The sequence below is a fragment of the Saccopteryx bilineata genome, chromosome 7 (genome assembly GCF_036850765.1).
Source record: "Saccopteryx bilineata isolate mSacBil1 chromosome 7, mSacBil1_pri_phased_curated, whole genome shotgun sequence".
Taxonomy (NCBI): Eukaryota; Metazoa; Chordata; class Mammalia; order Chiroptera; family Emballonuridae; genus Saccopteryx; species Saccopteryx bilineata.
In genome coordinates this window covers 87,823,198-87,845,849 of record NC_089496.1, presented here as the reverse complement: position 1 = coordinate 87,845,849, position 22,652 = coordinate 87,823,198, and the positions used below count along the sequence as shown (strand labels likewise).

At 46.7% G+C, this 22,652-nt stretch overlaps 1 protein-coding gene and 1 non-coding gene across 2 annotated transcripts; both read right to left on the bottom strand.

The window, feature by feature from the left end:
- Positions 1-268: 268 nt before the first annotated feature.
- Positions 269-406, bottom strand: LOC136311412 (small Cajal body-specific RNA 1). Its single transcript, XR_010726798.1, has one exon. It is a non-coding gene; the product is annotated as a small Cajal body-specific RNA 1 (non-coding RNA).
- A 5,311-nt stretch (positions 407-5,717) lies between these two features.
- SCD (stearoyl-CoA desaturase) lies at positions 5,718-22,130 on the bottom strand. Its single transcript, XM_066238582.1, has 6 exons — positions 21,721-22,130; positions 20,919-21,201; positions 16,797-16,927; positions 14,322-14,527; positions 12,952-13,184; positions 5,718-10,049 (listed from the first exon to the last, which is right to left on the bottom strand). The coding sequence occupies exons 1-6, from the start codon at positions 21,745-21,747 to the stop codon at positions 9,850-9,852; spliced, it is 1,080 nt and encodes a 359-aa protein (XP_066094679.1). The 5' UTR covers positions 21,748-22,130; the 3' UTR covers positions 5,718-9,849.
- Positions 22,131-22,652: the final 522 nt, after the last annotated feature.

Here is a 22,652-nt window from a genome sequence, read left to right as displayed (position 1 = left end):
GTGTTGAGAAGATCTTAGTATTAAAAGGATGGGAAAGGTTTAGTCTTAAAACTAAGCCTTAGGCTATAATGACTTTGCCGGCTTACAGCCTGTCTCCCACACCCAATGCAAACTATAAGCGAGCAAACATATATATCATATTTACAAACTTATTTGACCGACAGGGACTATCTTGGTTTTTCCTTTAGGAAAGAGAAAGAAAACTGGTGGTCACTGGGCATCAGGAATTTTATTTCTGTGCTCCTCTCCCCCTCATTATTTTTCCCCCAGTTGTGCCACTGAGTTATAACTCAGAGTATGTCTTTACACATTGGGCTTAAAAGACTCATGGCTTTTGTTTTAATATTAAACCAACTTATCACAACATATTACAAGCCTTTGACATGCCTATTATCATCCTCTTCTTCCTTTTCTTCTTCTTCTTTTAGCAAGAGAGAAAAAAACAGGAAGGGAGAGAGATGAGAAGCATCAACTTGTAGTTGTGGCACTTTCGTTGTTCATTGATTGCTTCTCATATGTGCCTTGACCAGGGGGCTCCAGAAGAGCCAGTGACCCCTTGCTCAAGCCAATGCCCTGGGCCCAAGCCAGTGACCCTTGCGGCTTCTTGGGCAGATAAAATATATTATGTTCACTTTGTTAAAGATTGTGCTGCCCACATGGAAGCCCGTCACCCAGGTGATTGCTTGGGATGGGCGTGATTATGTTAATATGTGATGGGGGAGGGCTTTTGCACCAAAAGTTTTTTTTGTGTTTTTTTTTACAGGGACAGAGAGAGAGTCAGAGAGAGAGATGGATAGGGACAGACAGACAGGAAGAGAGAGAGATGAGAAGCATCAATCATCAGATTTTCATTGCGACACCTTAGTTGTTCATTGATTGCTTTCTCATATGTGCCTTGACCATGGGCCTTCAGCAGACGGAATAACCCCTTGCTCAAGCCAGTGACATTGGGTCCAAGCTGGTGAGCTTTTTGCTCAAGCCAGATGAGCCTGCACAGAAGCTGGTGACCTCGGGGTCTCGAACCTGGGTCCTCGGCATCCCAGTCCAACGCTCTATCCACTGTGCCACCGCCTGGTCAGGCGCCAAAAGGTTTTAAAAGAAGGAGAGATCACGTTGTTCCGGGGGAAGAGTGATTATGTTCTAGGAAGAGCCCATGCTGTAGGAGAGCAGAGTAAGGCCACATGGAGGAGAGGAGAAGCAGCCAAGATGGCAGAGTGCTGAGGGAGAAGCCAGTTTGTGCAGAGTTTGTGCAGAGAGAAGGAGATGGGGAACAGGAATAAGGTTAGTGAGGTGGAAACCTTTGATTCTAGGAAACTTGGATAAGTCAGTAGCTTTGTGAGCACTGAATGAGTGGGTTTTGGAGCCCAGCGTGTGTTTTTACTTGCCCACAGGGTGCAAGTTAGGATTAAAGGTAATGGCCCACCAGTTCTTGGCTCCATTGTTTCATTACCATCTGTCCAAATCTAATGTGAACGTGCATGGGCCAGGCAGCTGTGATGGTGGCCGTGGCCACTGGCCATACAGGGCAAACCAGTGACCATGGAGTCATGTCAATGATCCCACACTCAAGCCAGTGACCCCACACTCAAGCTGGTGAGTCTGCATTCAAACCGGCAACCTCTTGGCCTCGAACCTGGAACCTGTCCACTGTGCCACCACCAGTCAAGCTCATTATTTTCTTAAATTGCTCTTTATTTCTTGTCCCAAGGTTAAATCTTGATTATTAAATAGAGCCTTAATGACTTTATATTCCCATACAAAATATGTCAAAAAAACAAGAGTTCATTACTTTGCCCCCTAAGTACTCTTATTTTACAACTCACTCTTTTTTTTTTTTTTTTTTTTTTATTCATTTTAGAGAGAGAGAGACAGAGAGGCAGAGAGAGAAGGTGAAGAGGAGCTGGAAGCATCAACTCCCATATGTGCCTTGACCAGGCAAGCCCAGGGTTTCGAACCGGCAACCTCAGCATTTCCAGGTCGATGCTTTATCCACTGCGCCACCACAGGTCAGGCTTTCTTTTTTTTTTTTTTTTTTCTTTTACAGAGACAGAGAGAGGGATAGATAGGGACAGACAGACAGGAACGGAGAGAGATGAGAATCATCTATCATCAGTTTTTCGTTGCGACACCTTAGTTGTTCATTGATTGCTTTCTCATATGTGCCTTGACCATGAGGCTACAGCAGACCTAGTAACCCCTTGCTCAAGCCAGTGACCTTGGGTCCAAGCTGGTGAGCTTTGCTCAAACCAGATGAGCCCATGCTCAAGCTGGCGACCTTGGGGTCTCGAACCTGGCTCCTCCTCATCCCAGTCCAACGCTCTGTCCACTGCGCCACCGCCTGGTCAGGCTACACTCACTCTTTTTTTTTTTTTAAATTTTTTTTTTCTTTTCATTTTTCTGAAGCTGGAAATAGGGAGAGACAGTCAGACAGACTCCCGCATGCGCCCGACCGGGATCCACCCGGCACGCCCACCAGGGGCGAAGCTCTGACCACCAGGGGGCGATGCTCTGCCCATCCTGGGCGTCGCCATGTTGCGACCAGAGCCACTCTAGCGCCTGGGGCAGAGGCCAAGGAGCCATCCCCAGTGCCCGGGCCATCTTTGCTCCAATGGAGCCTTGGCTGTGGGAGGGGAAGAGAGAGACAGAGAGGGGGGAGGGGTGGAGAAGCAGATGGGCGCTTCTCCTGTGTGCCCTGGCCGGGAATCGAACCCAGGACTTCTGCATGCCAGGCTGACGCTCTACCACTGAGCCAACCGGCCAGGGCGGATTAAAGGTTTTGATTTCTACACTATAAAATGGGGACAGACCAGGGACTCCTTCTCTCGGTTTCTGGGATTAGCATTAGAGGAGAGAGCAGAGAAAGGAGAACAGAGAGGCCATGTGGAAGAGAGGAGAAGCAGCCAAGATAGTGGAGTTCTGAAGAAGCCAGTTTATGCAGAGAGAAGGAGATGGGGAACAGAGGTGAATAAGGCTAGTGAGCTAGAAACCTTTGATTCTAGGAAACTCAGATAAGTCAGTGGCTTTGGGAGCCCTGAATGGAAAGGGAAGTGTTTTCCCACTGTGTGTATTTCTTGCCCGCCAGGTGCAGGCTAGGATTAAAGCTAATAGCCCACCAGTTCTTGGCTCAACTCTTTCATTACCATGTCTGAATCCAATGCGAACCTACACGGGCCAGGCAGCTGTGATGGTGGCTGTGGCTACTGACTTTATAAAAGCAGTGCTGGGCAGATAAAATATATTATGCTTACTTTGTTAAAGATGGCACTGCCCATGTGGAAGTCCGTCGCCCAGGTGATATTAATGTGTGTTGGGGGCGGGCTGTGGGCAGTCAGGATCCTTCTAGCCTGGGGCTTGGTTTTAGGACTAAGCCTTTCCCACTCTTTTTGATGTGGGTGGACTTTGTATCAGAGACTTCCCTATTTTGTATATTGGATTAAAGGTTTTGATTTCTGCACTATAAAGTGGGGCAGACCGGGAGCTTGCTCTCTTGGTTCCTGAGATTAGCATTAGAGGAGAGAGCAGAAAAGGAGATCAGGGAAAGGCCACATGGAAGAGACCAGGAGAAGCAGCCAAGATGGTGGAGTGCTGAGTGAGAAGCCAGTTTGTGCAGAAAGAAGGTGTAGATAGGAGATGGGGAACAAAGGAGAATGAGGCCAGTGAGGTAGAAACCTTTGATTCTAGGGAAACTGGGATAAGTCAGTAGCTTTGTGAGTGCTGAATGAGTGGGTTTTGGAGCCCAGTTTGTGTTTTTACTTGCCCACCACGTACAAACTAGGATTAAAGATGATGGCTCACCAGTTTTTGGCTCTGTTGTTTCTTTACCATCTGTCCAAATCCAATGCGAACCTGCATGGGCCGGACGGCTATGATGGTGGCCCTGGCTACTGGCTTTACACATAGAAACATGTTTAACCAGAGTGAGGACAGCCAGGTATCAAACAGGAGGAAATGAAAAGAAAATATAACAGGATAAATTCTTTACCTTGGATGCAGGTTAATGGGAAATAAAACAGATGTGAAACAGTGCAATTATAGAAATGAAAAAAAATAGTAGTCTAAAAAGTTTAAGGAAAACAAGGAAAGAAATGGAAAGCCAGATATTGACAAAGAAAACACCATCAACTTAAATTATTAAGGTCTCGCAAGGTGTCAATATATATAGACTTGATTTTGGATGTGCTGAATTACTCTGAGAGAATCTTGCTTCTTGTCCCAAGTGAGGGCAACCTTACATTAGAAAGTGAGGGGAGCTGGTTCTAGGAAACACTTGGGAGCCTCGGTATTGTCAAGGTGGCTCCTGTTGGAGGATGGAGCTTCTTCAAACTGGAAAAAGCCCACCTTCTCTTTTCCATACAAGGATTCCCAGATAAAGCAGAAACAGCTAAATCCTTTTCCACCTTATGATTGTGAGGCCCTTTCTATTCCAGGAATTTACACACCTTCCCTTGGATTGTTTTTCCTTTCTTTCTGTTGTTAATTTGCATTTCCAGGAAACCACTTTATTCTAGGGAAGAACTGCATTTTATTAGGAATGACCTTAACTGCCCAGCCTAGAATGCAAGAAAAAAAAAACCTGCTTCCCCAGAGCATTTTTCCTGCTGCTAACTTCCTCTTGGGTCCTTGTGACCATATGACACACAAGAGACCTGGCATTTCCCCAGGGCCAAAGTGTCAGCTGATGTTAAGTCTTTGGTTTAATGGCAGCAGACTCCTACTTTCCTGTTACCAAGACCGAATTTAACCTAAAGTTACCCTTAGGAACGACAGGATGGATTACTGGGGTATTAGTCAATCTTTGTAGCTTTTACTTTTTTTTTTTTTTTTTTTTTTTTACTCTTAAAGGTATAGGAACAGGACCTAAATATCATGGTAGACCCTAGAGCAGGGGTCCCCAAACTTTTTACACAGGGGGCCAGTTCACTGTCCCTCAGACTGTTGGAGGGCCGGACTATAAAAAAAACTATGAACAAATCCCTATGCACACTGCACATATCTTATTTTAAAGTAAAAACACAAAACGGGAACAAATACAATATTTAAAATAAAGAACAGGCCCTGGCCGGTTGGCTCAGCGGTAGAGCGTCGGCCTAGCGTGCGGAGGACCCGGGTTCGATTCCCGGCCAGGGCACATAGGAGAAGCGCCCATTTGCTTCTCCACCCCTCCGCCATGCCTTCCTCTCTGTCTCTCTCTTCCCTTCCCGCAGCCAAGGCTCCATTGGAGCAAAAGATGGCCCGGGCGCTGGGGATGGCTCTGTGGCCTCTGCCCCAGGCGCTAGAGTGGCTCTGGTCGCAATATGGCGACACCCAGGAGGGTCGCAACATGGCGACGCCCAGGATGGGCAGAGCATCGCCCCCTGGTGGGCAGAGCGTCGCCCCCTGGTGGGCGTGCCGGGTGGATCCCGGTCGGGCGCATGCGGGAGTCTGTCTGACTGTCTCTCCCTGTTTCCAGCTTCAGAAAAATGAAAAAAAATAAATAAATAAAATAAAGAACAAGTAAATTTAAATCAACAAACTGACCAGTATTTCAATGGGAACTATGCTCCTCTCACTGACCACCAATGAAAGAAGTGCTCCTTCTGGAAGTGCGGCGGGGGCTGGATAAATGGCCTCAGGGGGCCACATGTGGCCCGCGGGCCGTAGTTTGGGGACCCCTGCCCTAGAGATAAGTCCTAGGAAACTTTGAATCACAGCCATAAAAACTCCCAGACACAGTGCAATCAGATTCACTTCACTTTTATTATGAACAAACACAATCTCAGATAAGTACAACTAGCTTCAAAGTTATTAATAGAAATTATTCCAAAATTATTCTTAGGTCACAAATAACTACTATCCCACATAAAAAAGGAAAAATCCCAACCAATCAAGGAAAAAGTATCCTGTGTATGTTTCCATGGCAATGAGTTTATGCATTCTCAAATTTTGTCTGGCTAGTTATCCACCACTTATCCAATGGATTTACTCAAATCTCTCAGAGAGAACCGTATAGGTGAATGATAGCATCTGGGACACATGCTTCATGGTGGATACTGCTATTATAAAAATACTTAGGACTGAAGAGAATTCTTCTGCTGAAGGATCCCAAAATGCTTTATAAAAAGCATTAGTCACACCTCAAAACTGCCCTTTGAGGTAGGTCAGTATTATTATCCCCATTTTAACAGAAGGAAAACTGAGGCACATTATAGTTAAGTGACTTGCCCAGGGTCACATAGCAAGTCAGTGGCACAGTGGTAGGAGAGGCCTTGGCCTTAACCACCCAGGTAACATTGACATCTTGCTTTCTTTAACCCTTCATGCTGACCCATTTGAGCTATACTTTTAGAAAATACACTCAGGATACTAGCAAACCAAGGAGAAAACGTTTTTGTTTTAAATGCTACAACCATCTTTTAATCTGAAACTAAAAGAAATTATAAATGGAATACATTCAAATAACTTCCACCCTCCATCAAATGTGGGTACTTAATAAACACAGCTCTAAGAAAAGTTTCCAAAATGAAGCGCAGAAGGGAATCCTGCTAACAACTGTACGGATAAGTCTCCAGCCAGGCCCCTTTTCTACCAGCCACTCCTGTAGGCTCTCAGGTGCAAAGGAACTCCACAGAGGAGCGAGGAGGGAGTGAGAGCAGGCTCATTTGCAACACTGAAAGACGTAAGGCACCCAAATAAGTTGTCAGCACACCCACAATGCAAGGACAGTGTGAAATTCAGACTTGATCAGATCTGAGTTTCTGGATCATTAATGCATCATTTGAATTCAGCTTTAGAATCTTGGAAAGTATTCTTATCTAGTAACACCCCCTCCTCCCACACATACCCCTACACATCCACATACACACTGGGGCCCTCAGCCTGAGGACCCCATCCAGCCTTGTATAGGGTTATGGTGTGGGTCAGATCCATGGAACACGATTAGAATAGACAAATAAAGTTGTTTCTGATTATTAATTATAAATCAGGCATCTGATGACCCATAGATTTAAAACTATCCAACAGACATTTCCAGGGGGTAACTAACTGCACAGGTCAGCAGATCAAAACTACAGTGATCTTCCATTAGATTCTTTTCTACTGAGAGGAATGGCTCAAAAGACAAATATGCCTTTAGTCCAGGCTTACCCCTGTAGCCTCTATCTATTTCAGTTAATACAGAAGAAAGGCTTTCCTCCCCATCACTGGGGTTCAACGATGGACAGAGCATTTGATATAGTATATTTCCAGTCTGCATGGAGAAAAGCCAGGTTTTTGCAGTGATGACTGAGGAACAGGGACAGGACTGTGGTCCAAGGTTCTCAAAACACTGATTCCGCCCCCGCCCTGGGCTTCTTCTACACTATTGTCTACCCTAGGCTGTGTTGTGGGGAATGCTGGTTAATTTGCTGAACAGAAATGCTGTTCAGCAAAGGTTGTGGCATCTCAGATCTCAAGTCTCAGTCAAAGCTTTGTAGTGTGCCCTGGCTCCAGGGAATGAACAGGGCCTCCTTTCAAGTGAGGCACTTTGGAACCTGCCTTAGTTTCTTGTACTTCCCAGTGAAGACTAGGCTCCCTCCTTCTGCCAGCATTGCAGTCAGCTGGGAGCACAGACAAAGCTGGGCAGGGTAAATAAGCAAGTAGGGGCCGTCCAGCATGCTCTCTGGTTCTGACCCAGACCAAGGAGACTGCAAACAAACTCTTTTTTTGCTCCATGACTGGCTCGCTGGCATGACATAAGCATTTGGCCTGGCTGTGTCTCATGAGAGCGCGCGCCGGAGCCAGGGATGTTTCTGATAGGGTCTGCCAGCCTTGTCTTGAGTCATCTGTGTGGCAGGGGACCACAGGGGTGTAGGTGGACTCTGGAGGCCAAATGAAAGTGGCAGCTAGCTCAACTTTATAAAAAGAAACAGTGGTTCAGTGACCCTGAGCATTCTGTCTTCCTGGATAGGAAGAGCCATCACTGCCTCTGGATAAACAAAGGAGGCTGCCCGTCCAGAGGAAAGGAAAAACATCAGGGAATAGATGGAAGCGGTAGGAGAAAACGGGCAGGTAGGGTAGAGTCAGGAATCGATCATCAAGGCAAAGACTTTCACTTGCCCCCCAGGCAGTCCTATACTTTAGGCTAGATCAGTGATTTTAAACTGCTGTGCTGGGGCACACCGGTGAGCTGCAAGAATTTTCAAAACATGTAACACCTGACTATTTAGTCATGGCGATGACCTCTTTTCCCTTAGATTGTCAAATAAAAGCATGACGACAACCAACACAACAACAGCAGTCTGATATGACTGAATCAAAACTATACCAATTTTTTTTTTGTCAGATTGGCAAAAAAATATATTTTTTGGTGTGCTGTAGAATTTTAGTCATTAGTTTACGTGAGCCACAAGATGAAAAAGGTTGAAAATTGCTGCAGTGGATGTTAACAGAGAAGAAATGAATGAAAGGGTCTGACACTATGGTGAGAAGCCTTCTAGTTTTTACTCATTCCAGGGAGAAATAAGAGTCAATGAATGAACCTAACAACTAACTTGCTTGGGTAACCAGCTTTCTTTTCATATTTGGACACCCAATAACTTACTCAGTAACCTTCCGGTTATCTATCAGGAACTACCTACTGCCCTGTGCTCCCACCTCTCCATTTCCTGGCCAATAATGGGGGGAAATTAGACAACCCACCTAATTCCTTCTCCTCTTTAAGCATCCCTCTCTCAGAGGGAAATACTCTTAAGTGAATTATTTAATATTCTAAGCAAAGTATATCTGTATATATATATTTATATTTATGTTTGACCTAAACCCTAAAATTCTTCCATTTTGGAATGCTCTCCACTATACCATCAATGCATTCCTTTTTTTTTTTTTTTTTGGATGTCTGAAAATACTGCAGCCACCATATTACCATGAGAGGAGCTCACCAACATTCCAAAGGTCAGATGGCAGAGCAGAAAGACGAAAGAATTTTGATGATTCCATGAGCTGCTGGATTAACCAATTCTGGAAACAACCAAACTCAAGATTTCCTGATCTATGAAATAAATCTTCCTGTTATTAAAAAAGACCGCTTTTCCTATAAACTAAATGCATCTTCTTTATCCCTAGCCTAGACTCTATTGGGACAATAAGTAAGATTTGCTATTGTGTTCTAGCATTGCCAAGCTCCACGGCCATTCCCTACGCAGAGCCAGGAGAGAGAGGAAGCATGCGGTGTGGTGGGGGTTCAATGTCCCCCCCGGGCGGGCAGCTCTGTGTTCAGTCAGGAGCTTCTTGCTTTGTTTCCCACTTCATCCTGTCCTTACTTATCAATCATCATGCATGCTGACTCTCTCCCCTGACAATGGACTTGCTTTAGAAGCTTTGTGCCAAATAGAGTTGTTTTTCCATTCCATCTAGCAAAAGTCAGGAATAAAGATAATTAATAGGGGTCCTCCCAGATTTTATCAAATCTCTACCTTGAGCCACCCACCCTGAAGCTCAGGACAGCTCAAGGAAAGTCATCTGGGGCAAAGCTACTCATTTTGGATGATAGAAAGGTTTCTAAGCTTCAGAAGCTGGAGACCCACCCACGCCTCACAATGCTTGTTTGAGAGGCGATGAGGGGAAGAGAAAGGAAAGTGATAGAAACGAAGCCAAGAATAGGACAATGAGTCTAGAAGAAATGGAAGAGAAAAGAAGAAAAAAGACTAACAGCTTAGCATTGTGAAGGCATAGTTGTTGGCTTTCAATACTTTTGAATTTTAGAAGAATACTGTACTGGAATGGGTTAACATCATCATCCTTAGCATCCTGGTAGCATTATTCAGTAGTTAATAAACAGAACATTAAACCTCTGCCTGGCTGGGTTTGGGAAAAGGAACCTGAGGGACCCAAAACTCAGCCACTCTTGTAGCTTCCATCTCCAGTTCTTTTCACCTTGGCCAAGACAGCTTCCTTGGATACTTTCTTCCGGTCATAAGCCAGGCCAATGGCAGCCATGCAATCGATGAAGAATGTGGTAAAATTGATATGCCAGCGGTACTCACTGGTGGAGTAGTCATAGGGGAAGGAGTGATGGTAGTTGTGGAAGCCCTCACCTAGAACAAAAGCAGAGAAGAAAGTTATAAAGCACTGCTGCGAAGTGCTGTCTTCCTGATCTTAGAACACCAGCTACCCGGCAGGGTAACTCATACCTCGTAGAAACTTGCTGTTGTTGACTGAGTGAATGAAACCAGTCTCTTCTACTCTGACCCAAATAGATCTCCTCAGAGGCTTTTTTTTTTTTAAGCAAGCAAGAGAGAGAGAGAGAGGAACAGACAGGGACAGACAGATAGGAAGGGAGAGAGATGAGAAGCATCAATTCCTCATTGCAGAACTGTTCATTGATTTCACATATGTGCCTTGATGGCAGGGTGGGCTATAGCAGAGCGAGTGACCCCTTGCTCAAGCCAGTGACCTTTGGGCTCAAGCTAATGATGATGGGGTCATGCCTATGATACCATGCTCAAGCCAGCAACCTTATAGGCTTCTTAAGAAATGAATGGGGAAACCTGGGGCACCCAGGGCTATCTGGGAGCCCTTGTACGAGGAAGACTGGCAGTTTCAAAGGATAAGATGACCAAAAAGAAACTGCTATCTCTGGAAATGGATTTTAGCTGGGAAAATTCCAGAGCTTCACTAAATATATTGGTCTGCAATCCTCAAGGCTCCACACGTATGTGCGTGTGTTAGGGCAGAGAGAGGAGTCCAGACTGAAGAACTTCCACTGTTTCTTACTAAGGTGAATGAAGGAGTTTGCCTGCAATGTCCTGCTTCTAAGGGTGCAAGAGACCGGCAGACAGGGCGGCAACAGCCAAAAGTCAGAAGAAAGGAGGCCCCGCCCAGGGCTCAAGTGTCCTCAGCCACTACTGATTCAGTCGATTCTCTGACTTCAAATTCCTTAAGCTTTGACCCTGGCGTGGTGGTGACGCAGGTAAAACAGAAGCTAACCAAAAGTGCTTAGCTAGTCCCTCTGACTCCTGAGATTCTAAGATGAACACTTCGGTTTGCTGGATGGATGGAGGAAAAACGAAGAAATTCTGGATTTATGATCATTTCTGTAAGGGTTAAAACTTTGGAAACTCCATGGAGCGTTCTCCAACCTTTGGCAGAAGTCTTCCTTCTGAACCACGTTCAACAATAACAATCCCGACCCTTATGAGGCTGGGGGAAAGCCGGGTAAAGAATAGCTAATAAAAGAGCATATTGAGCCCTTTGAAGATAAAAGAACCTCAGTAGAAGAAAAGACATAGATAAAATAGTGTGGTGATTGCTGGGGGGGGACGGGGAGGGTTTGGAGGCATAAAGGACGATGGATGAAGACTTGACCTGGGGGGGAGGGTGGGCACACAATACAATCAATGTATATATATATAGGGATGTGCTGCAGAACTGGGCGCCTGAAACCTGTGTGATTTTGTTAACCGGTACGACCACAATAAATTCAATTAAAAAATAAATAAAACTGAATCAGACACACACGTAGCCAAAGAGGGAAAAAAAAAGAGGAGGGCCAATGGATAGAAGAATAAGCCTTTGCAACTGGGGCAGCAAGATAGAGCCCAAAAAAGGCTCAAGGGAGGTCAGCTCCGGCAGAGAGAAGACGAGCATGTGACTGTGGGGGAGGTAATTCAAGAAGAAAAGATTAGAGGCAGGAAGCCAGGGATAACAAAGAGCAAGGTGATAAGGGAGGGGAGATGTAGGTATGGAGAAATAAATGATAACTGAGACCAAGTAAGAGGCGGGCAGCCAGTTTGAACTGATGGTCAGAAAGAGACTGTCACTGGGGAAGCTCGCTATAGAGTCATCTGCAGTCTAGATCAAATTTCATTCGAGAAACTTCCATTTCTAGGAAAAACCTCACTTACGTGGCCTAGGCGATCTGTTTCAAACATGGTTCAGACTAAGAACATGCACGACAGTAAAAGTTGCCTGAAAGGAGGGGGGGAGGGGAATAGGAAAGTTAAAGAGGGAAAAAAACCTACTTTTAGTACATATAGTTAAGATGGTCAGGGTTGAGAATAAAAGATTTTAAAGAGAAAAAAAGCGAATGTTAGGCAATGATGTGCATAAATGTGGTATAGTGAGGTTGCCTAGATATACTGGAAAAACAACAGTACTGATCACTGGGGAGAAGAGGCATCGGATTTGCTTAAGGAAAGCTAATTCTAGGCCTTACTAAAGGTCTATGTTTAGCTGAAAAGAGTGACAAAACAATGGAGACAAGATGGTAGAACTTGCTATCCTAGACACAGGCTATTAGGACTCAAATTATAGAGAGAAATAAATTCAGAAATAGCCAGCATTACATCAGCAAATAGGCACTTGTGACCAAATTAACTGCTTCATCAGGGGTTCCCTAAGCCATATCGGAGGGAGGGGGTGTTCCTAGCACAGACTAAAGCAGAAGAGAAAAGTCAAGGACAAGAGACAAGAATGGTGGGTGGTGGGAAAGGACCAACAGCAGTTGCTTTGATGTCCTTCATATTGGCATTACCAAGCAATAGCCATGGCCTACAGTTCAAGGATGGCCTATGTGAATCCAGCAAAATGATAAAAGTCTATCGAATTAAATTACAAGTATTCTACATTTTATATGGCATATTTAACCATAAACCACTAGGATACTGGCCACCCAGATTCTTCTAGTTATACATTCCCTGCCCCAAACAAGACTGCAGTCCAGCCCAGAGGTGATTAGAAGAAAGAACCAAAAGGGACTCTTTATACATAGTACTTGGGGATTGTTTTAGAACTTGGAATCAAAGGCATTGTTGTTTTTTACCCTTTCCTTTTTATATAAGACTTACTGCCTGACTCAAGAGTTTTCTAATACATTACCCCTTAGTGGGAAGACAGAAAGAGGTTAAAAAACACGTTAGTCTGGTTTTTCTAGTTCCCAGCCCAATACCCTACACAGCAGACCACTAGATGTGGTCTTGCTGCGGACTGCTGACTTACCCACAGCTCCCAGGGAAACCAGGATATTCTCTCGGGGGTTAATGTTCTTGTCGTAAGGACGATATCCGTAGAGGTGGGCAGCACTATTCACCAGCCAGGTGGCATTGAGCACAATGGCATAACGCAAGAAAGTAGCAACAAACAAGCTGTGTTGAAAAGTTTCACCCCAGAAATACCAGGGCACAAGTGTGGGCAGGATGAAGCACATCACCAGGACAGCGGGCTTGTAATACCTACATTGAAAGATCACGACAACCAGTCAGTGGAGAGAGGGCTCGATCTACCTGATTATCGTTGGTTTGGGCTGTCTCTTTCCTTCTACATGGTAAAGACAGTATGGCAGAAAACAGCAAGAGGGATGGGGTGGGAAATCTTGTGAGAATGCAGTGCTATTATATCACTTTTTAGATTAGGTAACAAGAGGTTAAATGACCTTTCTAGGATTGCACCACTAGGAACCAGTGGAGCCAGGATTGGAATGCTGGTCTCCTGACATGAAATTGTTTCTTTTTTTTTTTTTTACCATAGCATAATTCCATATGGGTAAAACAGGTGAGGTCCAAATTACAAATGAAGACACTGAGTTCTCCTGCCCAGGCTGTTTCCGTTCTGCCTTTGGGCCCCTCTCTCTTTCTGGTCAGAGTACTTAGCAATTCATGTTCAGCGTCTTGCCTCCATTTCCACCAGCCATCCTCTAATCCTTCTTTTTTTCCCTTAGGGTCCTTAATGCCTTCCGGTCTCTGACCTTCTGGAGGCCCTGTCCCATCATTCAATCTCTCAACTGTAGACCAGACCAGGGACTTGCCTTAATTTTACCACATGCTATACTTCAGGCAAGAGGACTCTTGGTGGACCATGCTTTGGGCCTTAGCTCATGTTCAGTTTGTACTGTCCCCCTCTCTCCCCGCCGACACCTGTGAAAATCTCTACCCATCAGTGGATTCCTTAGCTACTTTCTTCCTAAACCCTTCCCTGATGTTCCCCAGTATAAGTCTCCCTCCCCTTCATGCCTCTTATTGGAACAAAATATATTTTGCCACCTACAATAGTTATTTGGATACTTGACTTATCCTTTCAATCCTCAACAGGCTACAAACTTCTTGAAGGTAAGGACTTATGACACAGTCATCTTTGTATCCATGACTTTCTAGGTCAATAAACGCTGAATTTAGTTGGTTAAATTAAAATAGCTCCTCAGGAAGAACAATAGCCTATGGCTGTGAACCTGCAGGCTGTTAAATATTAGGGATTTAAATTATGATTTTGAATATACAAACCCAGTACATTTCTCAGCTTCTGTTTATAAGTCCTGGGAGAAAAAAGGGTTTCCCCTAATACCAGATGCCCAGTTCTGTCACCACTCCACTCACCTCCTCTGGAACATTACCAGCTTCTCGGCTCTTAGGTCGGACAAGTCTAGCAAACCACCCTTCTCTTTGACAGCTGGGTGTTTGCGCACAAGCAGCCAACCCACATGAGAGAAGAAGAAGCCACGTCGAGCATTGTGGGGATCAGCATGCGTTTCTGAAAACTTGTGGTGAACACGGTGATCTCGGGACCATTCATAAACATCGTTCTGGGGGGACAAAGAAGAATATAGGCCTGAGAAAAGACACCCTCTTAGGGGAATCCCAGAGGATAGATGTTGGGTGGTTTTTTTTAATTAAATTTTAAAGATATTTATTTATTTATTTATTTATTTATTTACAGAGACAGAGAGAAAGTCAGAGAGAGGGATAGATAGGGACAGACAGACAGGAACGGAGAGAGATGAGAAGCTCAATCATCAGTTTTTCTTTGCGACACCTTAGTTGTTCATTGATTGAACTCCCACATGTGCCTTGACCGCGGGCCCTCAGCAGACCGAGTAACCCCCTGCTTGAGCCAAGCTGGTGAGCTTTGTTCAAACCAGATGAACTGGTGCTCAAGAAGGCAACCTCAGGGTCTTGAACCTGGGTCCTCCGCATCCCAGTCCGACGCTCTATCCACTGCACCACCACCTGGTCAGGCAGGATAGATGTTTTTTTTGTTTGTTTGTTTGTTTTTTTATTTATTTATTCATTTTTTTTAGAGAGGAGAGGGAGAGACAGAGAGAGAGAAGGGGGGAGGAGCTGGAAGCATCAACTCCCATATGTGCCTTGACCAGGCAAGCCCAGGGTTTCAAACCGGCGACCTCAGCATTTCCAGGTCGACGCTTTATCCACTGCGCCACCACAGGTCAGGCCAGGATAGATGTTTTTAAGAGCCCACGGCTCTCAGCCCACCCTCACAAAATACCCAGGAGTCAGGGCTCCAAAAGAGGGTCATGGAATTTCCTCCTCTTTTCCCCAACCTTTACACTGAAGCTTAAGTGGAAAAGCAACTTAAAGTCCCAGGACCACAGGAATAGGACTGGTTGCTTCATGAAGGTTATACAGTGGGCAGAATGGCAGTTGATCACACAGAGCTCAGTTTCATTAGGAGAGAACATTGCATTCTTCAAGCAAGAAATGTTGGAAGGGGTCTTCATGGGGTGCCTAATCCCTTGCCAGAAAGAATGAGGCAGGCAGCCTAGCGTCTGAGGTCCTGGTCAGTGGAGGAGGCTGCAGGGAGCTCCATTCAATGCCTTGGCAAGAGACAGCTCACAACTCAACACGGCCAGGCATATAAATCACGTGCTTGGCCACATTCCCAAATGACCTCTGGGCTCCTCTGGGACTCCTTCCATTCCTTAAAGAATGTGCCAATATCTCCTCCTTATCTTTGCTCCAACATCAGAAGCTCTCAAGATATAAAATATGATACTATGGCACATATGATATTGCAACTATGGTAAGTACCTGGAATATTGCCATGAAGAAAGGGACAAATTGGTTGCCTCTTTTTTCCTTTTGCTCCAAGCTAAGCCCCATATCATATGCTATCTATTGCCCATTGCTACTACTTAATCACTGTCAGTTCCGTTTCCCCAATTTCTTTCATTCTACCTCTGCTATAAACTTTTTTTTTTAGATTTTATTTATTCCATTTTAGGGGGGGGGGTAAAGAGAGAGAGAGAGAGAGAGAGAGAGAGAGAGAGAAAGAAGGGGGAGGAACAGGAAGCATCAACTCCCAATATGTGTCTTGACCAGGCAAGCCCAGGGTCCCGAACCGGTGACCTCAGAATTTCAGTTCGACACCTTTATCCACTGTGCCACCACAGGTCAGGCTTAAACTTTTTACCTCAACAAACCTCGACCCTGGCAGATAGGACCATATTGTAGGTCTCCCTAATCTCTCAGTGTAAAATTTTACATTTTACAATTTTCTCATCTGTAAAATGGGAATAATAATAGTATCTATCTCCTAAGAGAATTTAATGAAGTAATCTATGCCAAGTGCTTAGAACAGTACCAGACATATACTCAGCGCTATAAAAGTATTAGCTCTCATTATCAGAAAACAACAGAATTCATGAGTCTGAAACATCCACTCCAACGTCATTGTGGTGGAGTCATAAGGTCTTCACCTACAATGGTGACTCTATTGTCCAATGTCTGCCCAGGAAACCAACATCATTAATTAAAGCTTATGCGTCTTAACCCCTGAAGATGAAGGGCCCCAAAAGCCAGACTGTGTTACAACAGAGAAACGTTAGGATAAATAGAGGAGCTCCTATTTATCTCCTATTTCCCTTTTCTAGTGACTCAGTAGCGTGCTGTGCTTTATGGACTTAAGCACTAGGCCTGCACTTAGGGTGAGCCCAAGAAGAGAGAAAGTGAAATGGTTGTCCAGGTGTTGCTCCTCTCCAGGTGCTGACCCCCTCCTCCATCCTGCTCAATAACTGAAAGAGTAGAGGACAGCACTGAGCAGAGCCGCCTTCCTACCTGGAATGCCATTGTGTTGGCAATAATCAGGAAGAACCGCAGGGGCAGCCGAGCTTTGTAACTCCGGTGACTCCACAGGCGATGGGCTCCAGCTGTTATGCCCAGGGCACTGATCACATAGTAGCAAAACCCTGCCAGGCGAGAAGAGTGGGAGTCAATCACCTGGAACACATGTAGTTCTCTGTATGCCACGTGTGTCTTCAGAGGCTGCGGGTGAGGCTCTGCTTGCCTTTTTCCCTTAAGTGCAGGGACACCCAGGTTTCTCAGGTCTCTCCGAGTTTAATTAATATAAATACTTTAGAAGTACCATCCCCTCACATCCTCTCCACTCAGGAATTGGAATAAGCTAAGGAGTCCCAGGAACTTCAGAAAGACAGGACAGAGAAGAGAGAGCTTACTAACCAGCCACTGGTCACTCTCAGTTGTGAGGAAACATTATCCCACGTCCCTTTCCCTTTGACCTCCAGCTAAGCTTCCTCCAAATTTTAAGGACCACAGACAACACCTGCAGCGCTTAGGACTCATAAACAAGGATGATCTTAAAATATCTAGCAGCCAGTATGATCTGGGCGCTCACCAATTCGCAAGGCCCTGGGTTCCAGAGGACACTCGGGGGCTCAGAACTATGGCTAATTTACCAACTGGTACAAAAGCATTTCATTATTTTAGCAGGCAGTGTGGCCCTATCAGGGGACATTCTGCCCTGTATACAGGTCACATCTGCCATGGCTTAAGCTTAGCCAAGAATTTTATGTTCTCTGTATTCCTTGAATGGGCTTTAATAGTCTCACTTCGCAGTTGAAGAAAAAGACGCTCAAACAGGTTGTGTTGATCTGTGGTCACAAGGCTAATAAGAAATGGAGCCATTGTTTGAAACTATGTTCTGTCAACAAGCATTCCTGTTCCATCTATACCAGCCAGCTTCCCCAGAATCTGCAGTTCCTGTATCTTCGCTTTGCCATGTCCCTGTCAGCCCGTACTCTCTCTGGCAAGGCTAATTTTAGACACTGGTGGGATATGCTCAAGGCTGTCAGTGGGGATCCCCAACACTGCCCTCCCTAACCTTCCTGAAGGCCCACCATCTCGGAGGTGCCAGCTATCACCTCTAACCGGGAAGTGGGTTGCTATGTGTACCCATGTTCCTCTGCAGTAGCTAGGAGGTAGGAGCTAGTGAGGCCTTGGTGGAGCAATTGGCTGTTGACAATGTTTCATTCCTAGGGAAACAGCTAGAAACAATGGGTCCTCAGTGGCCACAGAATTTAGCTGCAGTTGGAGACACCACACATTGTAACAAATTGTCCTGTGTTCTTCTCTGGCCATAGACAGCAGTTGCTCAACCAAACAGCGCCCTTCTCTGCCTTTCTCTCCCCTCCTCTGTCTTCCTCCACTCTATCCTATTCCGCCTACAGGATCCCAAGGAGAGTCATAGAGCCAGTCTATACCAGCCAGAGTTCTGTCCCTAATCCCTCTGCGCTGACATTAGGGCCCCAGGTGATTTTCTGGCCTCAAGTCATGTGGCATTTATCTTCCCAGAAGCAATATCTGCTTGCATCTGCACCTGGAAAAATGACAGTTGAGCCACAGCCTCCCGAATCAAGAAGGAAGAAGAACAACGGATCTGGGCACAAAAGCAGAAGCACTTGGCTCAGAACCAAGGGAGTGACTGGGTTGTTTCATGCCACAGATGACCTTGGCAAGTTAACTCAGAAAGCACATGAGATCCTACTATTAACAGGGGGATTGGGAAAAGAACCCAGGCACTCTGGTGCCTTTTCTATCAACACTTCTGAGCCTGTCAGCCAGAAGGCCTTACGTCACTTTGAGACCCACTCTCGGCTAATGTCCAAATTGATGGTTAAACAAAATCTCCTAGCTTTGGCTCTAAGGCAGCGGTTCTCAACCTGTGGGTCGCGACTCAGGCGGGGGTCAAACGACCAAAACACAGGGGTCGCCTAAAGCCATCAGAAATACATATTTTATTTTAAAATGTATTGTATAATAAATATATATTTTCCGATGGCTTTAGGCGACCCCTGTGTTTTGGTCGTTCGACCCCCGCCAGGGTCGCGACTCACAGGTTGAGAACCGCTACCCTAAGGGATGAGAAGTTTTGCCTCTTGGCCTTCAGTGTTACCAGAAATATCCCTTCAGCCTGCCTCAAGAGCCCTTCTGAGACACCTCTCCAAATTGCTCAGCCCAAAACAAATGTTGTAATCAGAACCAGTTGCTAATTTAACGTTGTCCTTGAGGATAAAAGAAGAGATGAGGCCAAGCTCCTAAACTCTGAAAATGGGACCATTGACCATCCCTCTTTCTCGTTTCTTAAGACATAAGAATCCTGATATCCCCATATCAGGATGGTCATTCAGTCAGCTAAGACATCTACCACAGAGCCCAGGAAAAGAAGTACAAATGGTCACCATTTAGTCTCTGTGCAACATTTCTCTGTCCAAAGGCATAGTATATACCCGTGGGCAGGGCACAAAAAATGGGCTGGCACAACCTTGATCTGGGGATAGCACTGCCCCCTACAGCAGTAGCCGTCTGGCCAGACTCTGGACTTGACCAGACCTATAGGGAGTGCTGAAGCTGGAAGGGGCTTGCAGGCAACAAAACTATTTGTGAAGACTCCTCTATTGGGGAGAAAGAGTGGAGAGAGGTTAAAAAAAAAAAAAAAAAAAAGAGTGGAGAGAGGAGCCCACAGTTTCCCTGGGGAATCCTCATGCTGCGAATGAAGTTCAGCTGGGTTCTCAAAGAGGCTAGAGAACAGAAGTCCCCTTCCCCTTACAAATAGAAGAGCCCTTCCTGGTCTGCAGATGAACTGATTTCCTGCTCCTGGCCAGCCCAGCAGTAGGCTCCTGTACTATGGAGCACTAACTTCCCGACCCTAAGAAAGTACTGTTGTGTGTGTACCTAGAAAGACTGCAATCCTGAGAGAGGGGATCTATACCTAGTTGCATTTCACTGTCTGAGGCATTGAGAGGATTTCCCCACATGAAGCTCTACGGACCAGGTCCCACCACCTTTAAGATGTAAGAGGTCCTAGGAAAATCAGCTAAAATGTGGCCTACCGGCTTCTCTACATATATAACTATGGTCCAAGAGCACAACTGTCAGCAAGCACCCCACAGCTGAGACTACTCTAGAAACCCTAACGTGTTTCCTGGAGAATTCCGGCTCCCCCCCCCTCAGAGAGCGGCAGTGTGGGCCCCCCCTGGGTCTTTAGAATTCCCTGCTCTCCCCTCCCACCTCAGGCTGCAGGGCAGGCGGCAGAGTGAAAATGCCTGTAAAGCCATGTGTGTATCCAGGGGGCAGGGTAGGCTATCAGCTCATCCTCGTGCATCCCTGAAAAAGCTGAGCTAGGGGCAGGTCAGGGACAGCTCGGGTACTGTCTCCCTCACTGCAGCAGCCTCTTTTCTGGCCTGGCCTGGCTTCCCTGGCATGGAGAGATTGCATGGCATCAGGACACAGGGGCTGGAGCAGGCTGGATGGGGAGTGGGACATGAAACATTTCTTCAACCTTATTTCAATCAAAGGTATTTCACTGAGTGGTGCATACAGTTCCCCAGAGACCTACATGGAGCCACAAAGTACCACATCTGTTTAACTGGGATCCCACAGGAGCCTTCATCTTTTTCTCTCACAAAGGAGGTTGGTGGGTCAAGAATCAGGGCAAATGATTTTGTGAGTAACCACTTCTCTGTCTCTCCCTCTTCTACTCTCATCCTGATCAGTTTCTCTTGCTGTCCCATGACTGTGCTCAGCATATACCCCCTGTCACCACTGGTCCCATCCCATGTTCCCATGCCTCCCAGGTAGGGGCCTCTATTTTTTTGTGGCTGGCGGGCCTGGGACAGGTAGGCAAGCAAACAGGTGGGGGGGGGAGCTCTTTCAGGGAAAGGTGACTCTAGTACAGGTCTATTCACTTCAAACCCCGCAGCACTGCCACTCCTGCCTCCCAGTCCCCCTAGGCTCTGTTCCGAGCCTACTCAGCCTCTTAGATATGGCTGGGAAAAGCTAAGCCCTGAGGGACTGGTGCCTCTGTTCCTCATAAGCTCCTACCTCATTACAGAGTGGAGAGAAGCAAGGGTACTGGGTCAGGAGGACAAGAATAACTCTTACCCCAGAGCCAAGTGTAGATCTTGCATGTAGGGACCAATGTGATCCCATACAGGGCTCCCAAGTGTAGCAGAGACATAAGGATGATGTTCCTCCAAACATACTCGATCTTGGGCTTCAGGCCCTCCTTATCCTTGTAGCTTGGGTCATAGATGTCATCTTTCATCTCAGGGCGGATGTCTTCTCCCACGTGTAGGGGATTCTTCTCCAACTTGCTTTCCCCATTCTGCAGGATCCTGGAGTGAGGTTCTGTGATGGTGGTGGTGGTTGTGTAGGAGCTAGAAATCTGGATGGGAGAGAAAGCAAGAAGTCAGGAGAGAGGAGACTACACGTGGAGCCAGCGGTGGCCACTTACTTCACTCTCTAATCAAGCTGGGGGAAGTATTGGCACAGACCCTGCCCCAATACCCAGGTAAACTTGAGGATGGGGTCTAAACCAGATGGAAGAAAAGGAAGTCCCCAGGCACTGTGCAGATAGATAGGGGAGGGGGTGAAACCTCAAGGTGGAGGGGCAATAGTAAGGAGTAAAACACTTTCACTCCTCCGAACACACGAAGGAATACCGCAGGCATACACACATAAGGGTACCGGCACGACCCGGTTTTTCTTTTAAGTTTAAGGGGAAAAAAGTTCGGGAACCAAGTCCCTAAATAACAATCCACATTCCCAACAAATGAAGGCAGTACAGCTCGAAAAAGATGGCTGTGTCCCCCACGAAGATCTCGACTCCTTTATCGACGAGTCACTTAGAAGCCCAGCTAGTGCCGGCGACCCCGCGGTCTGGGAGCCATGCTGGGAAACTCACCTCCTCTTGCAGCAAGTGGGCTGGCATCTGGGCTCACCGATGCTGGGATCACTTTCCCAGGGCTGAGACTGCGGAGCGGAGTTCGGGACAGCCGAGACAGTAGAGAGACTTCGGTGGCTGAGCCAGCCTTTGCGCGGCGATCTCTCGCCGTGCGCGCTGGATCGGTGTCCGGACGCGATCCGCTGTGTGTGGACTCCCGAGGGTGGGAATTTAAAGGCTAATGCTGGCAGTGGGTGTCCGTGTCCTGTATTTCCTCAGACCCCTTTTATTCGCTGCCAACAGGGGCAAAGTGCGCAGAGTTGGCTCGCCGTGGGAGCCCCGCATGGGCGGAGAGGGGAGGAGACAGAGGCGAGGCGTGCTAGGGGCTGGACATGCGAAAACTGGATGCTGCAGACACACCGCGGCTCAGCCGCCGCAGCTCCTGCCCCTGGGGAAATGCTAATGGGCTTCTGTAGACTCTGAAGCGTCATTGGCCGAAGGGAATTTGGTGCCACCTCGTCCTGCCGTTGCTATTGGCTCGGCGCAATCTGCTGTTCCCTCTGCCGCGGCTCCTCGCTCCCCCTCCCATCTCTTTCTCCTAGGCTTGTGTTTCACCGGCCGCTGGGCCTGTGTCCGGCACCCCGCGGCCTCGGAGGCACTCGGGCGATCTCTCTCTGGAAGACGGAGAGGACCTGGTCCGGGAATGGGGGTTGGATACCAGCCCAGGACTGGTTCCCTGAGCTCTTTGCGTATGGATGGGCACTGGGGAAGTTTTACTGGAAACAGTTGTGAAGCCACGGGGGCTACCACTACGCACAACTCCATCCTGCTTTCCCTCCCTTTCCCGGAGACACGTGGGAAGGAAGCCGCGGCTTTAAACCTGGGGTCGGGTCGCACCCGACCGGTGAAGCCGGTCCTCCTCCCTAGCAAGCCCCGGGGGCTCGGTCCACAGC